Genomic DNA, 6,262 nt, shown 5'->3' with positions numbered 1-6,262 from the left:
ACTCCCCGCCTGCTCTCTCTGCCTGCCCGGCGGGCCGGGTCCGGCGCTGCCCAGTGGCCGAGCCGCGGCGTTGCGTGTCCGTTCCCTCCCCAGGGGCCTCGCCCGACGCTCTTCATCCCCGAGAGCTCCTTCGAGCTTCTGGTGAAGAGGCAGATCAAGAGGCTGGAGGAGCCGAGCCTTCGCTGCGTGGAGCTGGTGCACGAGGAGCTTCAGAGGATCATCCAGCATTGCTCCACTTACAGCACCCAGGTGAGGGGGGGGCCGGCGCCCAGATCCGGGACAGCCCGAGGGGCCACGGCCCGGGCCTGACCGGCTCCACCCCTCTCAGGAGCTGCTACGCTTTCCCAAGCTTCACGAGGCCATCGTCGAGGTCGTGACCGGCGTTCTGAGGAAGAGGGTCCCCATAACCAACGAGATGGTGAGGACCAGGACCTCCCCGGACGGAAGCTGCCAGGGGCCCAGAGGACCAAATGGGAAGGGAGAGAGGCGGGAGGGGGAAGGGCAGGACCTCCCCGGAGGCGGCCCCGACTGACCCTTTGCAGACTTTCCTTAAGACTAAGGAAATAAGAGCCCGATGGAGGCAGGAGGGCCAAGGGGGGCCCGCCATGTCGGTTCCCTTCCCCCCCCCCGCCCCCAGCGACCCCAAATGTCGCCCGTTTCTGTAGGAAACGGGGAAGGGAGGAAGGAGGAAGACGGGGGACGGGTGGGGCGACCTCGCTGCCTTCCCTTACAGGTTCACAACCTCGTGGCCATTGAGCTGGCCTACATCAACACCAAACACCCGGACTTCGTGGACATGGTTCTCGTCTCGGCTTCCTGCAATAACAACAAGGTACTGGAGCGAAAGGCCCTGGATCTGGTTCTCCCTGGTGTGCAGGTGAAGCCAGGGGACGGGGGCCGTGCCGAGAGGCCTAGTGGCGGGCCGGGCAGAGGCCCGGAGCTTAGCTCCTAACTCGTAAAGTCTCTTCTCTGCCAAGGGGAGGGGGAGGGAGGGAGGCAGGACCTGACGACCTCCCTCTGAGGCTTTGGGGATCGCCGAGCCCGTGAAGAGGGCCGCTGGGAGAGGGGGGCACCCTGTCTCGTTCGCCCTGCCTTAGTGGTTGTTCGTGGGGCGGGCTGTGAGGCCACCACGCTTCTACGGCCCCTCCCTGGATCTCCCCTCTGGTCTCTGTGGGACGCCCTTCCTCCACCAGAGCGCTCAAACAACTACCCTGCACGTGGACTTACTCTCAGGGGACTGGGGGGAGGCGGGCTGTGGCGCACGCTGGAAAGGCCTGGGAAGGCGGCCCACAAGGGGCGAGCCGCAAGCTCGCCTTTGTTCAGCAAACTCAGTGTTAGAGCCAGAACAGAGGCCAGCTGACGATGGGACGTCAAAGACATTTATGGGGTCCGTCTAAGCAGTAATAGAGGAGCTGCCTTTTTCCTCGTCTGTGGGGTTTTCCTTCCCATTCGCTTCTGATTATGTCCCTACACACGCTCGCTCGCTCCGGCAGCCACCCACGTGGGCCCGGCAAACTAGCCACGCGGGGTGCCGGTCCACGCAGGCGTCGCACATCCGCAGTCCCTCAGCTGTCCCGCACTTTTCCCAACTGCTCCCAGATCCCTTTGGGTTTTCCAAGTCCCCCGTTAAGGCACCCGCCAGCTCCACTTTCAGCACGTTTTCTGGAGTTGTAAGATCCGAATTGTCTCCCTTCCTCCCCCCTCCCGCTGATAGTAAGCAGCTGGATCTGAGTTCGACACGTGTTGCCATGCAGAGCATCCTGGCTTCCATAGCGGTCACTGTCCTATAAAACTAAAACCCCAAACAGACGAATGTGGAAGATAGGCTGCTTCGGTCTGCATCCAAGCCCAACAGCTGTTTCTCCGTTGTTCGTCCCGAGTCCTTCCGAGCCGGCCTGGCCCGTTGCACTGCTCAGAGGGGCTCGGTCCGTCACCGCCGATCGTCGTACACGATCGCTGTGACCGTGTCCGACGTTCTCCCGGTTCTGCTCCTTGCACTCCGCGTCAGTTCACGGAGGTCTTCCAGCAGCTCTTTCGGGGATCCTCCTGTTCGTCGATCCTCGTAGCATCAGATCCCAGGCCTTGTTTTCCTTTCCAATTCTCCGCCCCCACACAGAGGAGCAGGCCCTTCCCCACTGTTTTACTCTTTGGGCCGCAGTGCGAGGGCATTGTCTTAGAGCCCTGTGTGGCCAGGATAGCCGGAGCAGTTCAGAGCTCGAGCAGCGAGGCCTTAGTGTCCAGAGAGTCCCTCTCACACGTGGGGAGGATCGGCAGCTTGTCCTAGCCTGCACGGCTCTGGGAAGTGCTGGCTTGTGGGCCAGAAGAAGAATGGAGACAGTTGTGGCCTGTTGGCTTTCCCTCCGGAGCCGTGAGGTGGGCGTTACTGCCCGGGTCCCCGGGCTCCCCGCAGCCTGGCCTTCGAGCTTCCGGCAAGCTTGCGGACTCGCGTGCCGCCTCACTCACGCTGCGATATGCCGCCCCTTCAAGCGTTGTGAGTCTCGAATGGTATCAGACTGTCCTTTCTGTTCCCTCCACCCTGGACAGAGCGACACCTGCCAAGCGAATGATTCTAGGTGCTGGAAGAGTGAGAAAGGGGGAGACGAAGCTGCCGCTGAGGAAAAGGAGAAGCCCAGGGCATCTTTTCAGTTATGTGTCTACCCTAGCACCAGCCAGACACGTGCCACCAACCTGTTAGATGCAGTGAGTAGCGTCCGGGACTTGGGATGGTGGCTCTGAGTTCTCGGGGGAAGATAGCAGCAGCTGATGTCTGCCCTGGAAATCCATTCCTGCCATCCGTGGCCAAAGAGCTCGGGCCCTTCCACTGTGGGACTCCTCCGGCGGCCACTCACTTTCCTTCTGTCGCACGGTCCTCGACCGACGGTCTGTGAGAAGGCGTTCGGGATCCCCTGCTGGCCTCGGGACCGTACCCGGTTCTGTAGCCAGAACGGGCCCAGCTAGCACGCTGTGTGTCCGTTAGGCACCTACCCGCCCCCTGCTCTCTCGGCTGCTGCTGCGAGCCATTCTGGGGCCTGGAATGTTTTCCTCGTGATCTTTTTGCCTAGAAGGCTAAGGGGGAAGGGAAACCGAGGAGGCTGCTGGGGAGCTGCTCACACCCTCCCGGGCGCGTTTGCCACCTTTGCTCCCGGCTGCCCTTTAAGGCCGTGCCTTTAGGAGAACCCCTGCAGCCAGGGAGAAGAGGAGGAGGGGGCCGCCCACAGAACTCTCCAGGCAGGTCTCGGCCTCGCGAGGCTGGCTGGTCTCTGGCTGGTCCATGGAGGTCGCGGCGCCAAACGGAGCTTGCAGGAAGGGTCCCGTGTCGGGCAGCGTTTCCGGTTTCCGATTCCCAGGAATTCTAGGGCAGCGAAGGCTAGAGAGGACGGCCGATACGGGAGGCCGTGGCCTTCCTGGGATCTTCTGCACGCGAACGCTAGCCCAGATTCATTTCTAGAGGACAGATAAGCTTCGTAAAGATCCCGTGAAGCCGCGAGGCCTCAGTTTATCGATACAGCTATAATCTGAATGTGTGCGTGTGTGTGTGTGTGTGTGTGTGTGTGTGTGTGTGTCCATTAAAAAAATCCCAAGATCGTAGGAACAACAATTCTAGGAGAGGAGGGCAGGGGCGAGGCAATCGGGGCCTACGTGGCTGGTGCTAGGAAGCGTCCCGAGGTCCTCGAGGTCTGGCCCTCTATGTGCTGAGCCACAGGGCCACCCGCCTCTCTTTCCATTCTTCAGCTCCAATCGGCACCTTTGCTTCTAGAGAGGGCATGTAGGTGGTTCCCTGCACCACTTCCATAAACACCCCGCTCCGACCACCATTCCCCTCTCTGTGTTGGCTCCTCCTGGGACGGGGACAAAAGCTACTCCGGAGCGGAGTAGGACGCTGGGTACATGGGAAGCGCAGATCCAGAAAGCTTGGCCTCTGCCTAAATGGGACTGGGGGCGGCTGGACCGGGTCGCTGAGAAGCCACAGCTTCTCCCTTTGTGGAGAGAGTTTAAAAGCCCCGAGTACGAAACGACCGCTCGTGCCATCTCCCGTTCCGCCCCAGCTTTCCGGGCATTTTTAGGGGTGACGGGGGGCCGCCATCACTAGCACGACTGGGTTTCGACTCCAAAGAGATAGAAGGGAAAGGCTCCACGTGGAAGACAGATCGAGGGCAGCTCTGTGGTGGCAAAGAATTGAAACCCGAGGCGGCGCCCGGCTCTTGGGGAACGGCTGAACACGTTGTTGTTCCCTCTTTGCCTCTCTGTCTTTCCTCAGCCCGTGCCGATTGCTAGGAAACTGAGTCAGAGAGAACAACGTGACTGCGAGGTGATCTGCAGACTGATCCAGTCCTACTTTCTTATTGTGCGGAAGAACATCCAGGACAGGTGGGTGCGAGTCGGGGAGAGAATGAGAAGAGAGACGGAGGGAGGGAGAGGAGGAGAGGAGCGGGAAAGAATGAGAAGGACGCGGGGAGAGAGCGAGACAGAGGGGCGGACGGACAGAAAGGGGAGAAGGAGAGAGAGAGAGAGGAGAGATGGGGAGGGAGAGGGGGGGGGACCTAGAGAGAGATGGAGATAGAGGGGGGAGAGAGACAAGAGACAGGGAGAGAGAGAGGAAGACACACAGACAGACAGACAGACAGACAGAAGGGGAGGGGTCAGAGAGAGACGGAGACAAAGAGCGTGTAGGGGCTTCTACATCCCGCCTGGTCCCCGGATCTAACAAGCCAGCCACGATGAAAGGTGGGAAGGAATCAAGGCTCACGACAGACACTCGCGGGTCTCTAGCGGTCGCGCTTCTAAAGCATGCTCTACCTAAAATCTCATCTAGCGTCACGACATCCTCTCGAGAAAGACGAGGGCGAGCTTGGCCCCCGCCACCTTAGCAAAGGAGAAACGGAGGCTCGGAGAAGGCCAGCCTTCCATAGGGAGCCGGGCCCGGAAGCCAGGCCACCTGACTCGCCAGGACTCTTTCGATTAGAAAACCTGGTGGGCCGCAGCTGCCCGCTCTGGGAGAACGTCCCCCCCGTCCCCGTCCCCGTAGGGCCTCCTCCCAGCCAACGCTTGTCTGGTCTCTTTCCTCCACTCAGTGTTCCCAAAACAGTCATGCACTTCCTAGTGAACTATGTCAAAGACCATCTGCAGAGTGAACTGGTGGGACAGCTCTACAAGGCCCAGCTACTGGAGGGGCTGCTCACTGAGTCGGAAGACATGGCCCAGCGGCGAACTGAGGCAGCTTCTATGCTGGAGGTAACTGGCGCTCCTGTCGGAGACCTCCCCGGCCTCCCGCCCCCCTCCTCGGGGATCGAGGCTGGAGGATTCCCTTTTCTTTCCCAGACCCTCCGGAGGGCCAACCAGACCATCTCTGAAATCCGAGAGATTCAGCTGTGGTGAGTGGAGCTCGCCACAACCACTGCCCTCCCGAGTCCACTGCGCCCTTAGGGAGAGGGCTGCCGCACAGGCCCTGCCCGGCTGGTTTAGCCTTTATCACCATCTAATTCAACAGACCTTCTTTCTCTGGACACCGAGAAGCCATCTCCCAGGGCTCGTTCTGGGCCTGAGACTAGACGATTGACACTGGGGGGGCGGCACTTAGCAGCAGGGCAGCATTAACCGTCAAGCCACCCTCCCCCCCTTCTCCTGGCCCGGGCTCCCTAGACTCCTCCTCTCACATGACTCGGGGTTTCCGTTTCCGTCCCTCCCCGCTCGTCTTCTTGGTGGTGGTGCAGAACGGACGGGACCGCTGGAGGGCGGCTGCAGATTTGGCTCACTGATTTCTGTGATTTCTCTGTGTCTCCCTCCCGCTGCTCCCCTTTTTGTTGAATGATGAGGATGTCTTGGAAGCAAGTAGGGCAGGCAATGGCGAGCATCGGGCAAAATCTAGCCTTAGGTGAAGGTGAGGGGAGTGCTGCCACCGTGGAGCAGGCCAAGCCCGAGGACTTCCTCATCATCTCCTCAGGACCAGAGCCAGGGGTCCTGGAGCACAAAAAGAGAGCGCGCTAAGAATCTGCTGAGAGGGGCCAACAGCGTTCACCCAATAAAAATGACCAAGCAGCAAGCGTACTCTCGTTCCTCGCGCTCGCCCTGGCCAGCCTGGACGTTCGTGTGGCCCAAAGCTGCGAAGCCCTCCTGGCAGCCCCGCAGAGGCCCTTGATTCAAATCTAGCCTCAGACACCTCTTGGCCTTAGTTGGGCCCTGGGCGAGTCCCTTCCCTCCCATTGTCCCGCCCTTATGGCTCTTCTGACCCCCAGACGGAAGGGAAGGGAAGAATTGCGAAGGA

The 6,262-nt window shown here is 60.5% G+C and overlaps 1 protein-coding gene across 1 annotated transcript; it reads left to right on the top strand.

Annotated features, from left to right (window-relative positions):
• Nucleotides 1-93: 93 nt before the first annotated feature.
• Nucleotides 94-6,032, top strand: LOC123254036 (dynamin-1-like protein; the record flags this gene model as incomplete). Its single annotated transcript, XM_044683109.1, has 8 exons — nt 94-249; nt 329-418; nt 734-832; nt 2,545-2,700; nt 4,259-4,368; nt 5,073-5,232; nt 5,320-5,372; nt 5,814-6,032. Coding segments are annotated over 8 exons (996 nt in total), but the record flags the coding sequence as incomplete, so codon positions are not given.
• Between the last annotated feature and the right edge of the window lie 230 nt (nt 6,033-6,262).

Source organism: Gracilinanus agilis, unplaced genomic scaffold (assembly GCF_016433145.1).
Source record: "Gracilinanus agilis isolate LMUSP501 unplaced genomic scaffold, AgileGrace unplaced_scaffold13318, whole genome shotgun sequence".
NCBI lineage: Eukaryota > Metazoa > Chordata > Mammalia > Didelphimorphia > Didelphidae > Gracilinanus > Gracilinanus agilis.
The sequence above is the reverse complement of the archived record's forward strand: the minus strand, read 5'-3'. Positions and strand labels throughout refer to the sequence as shown.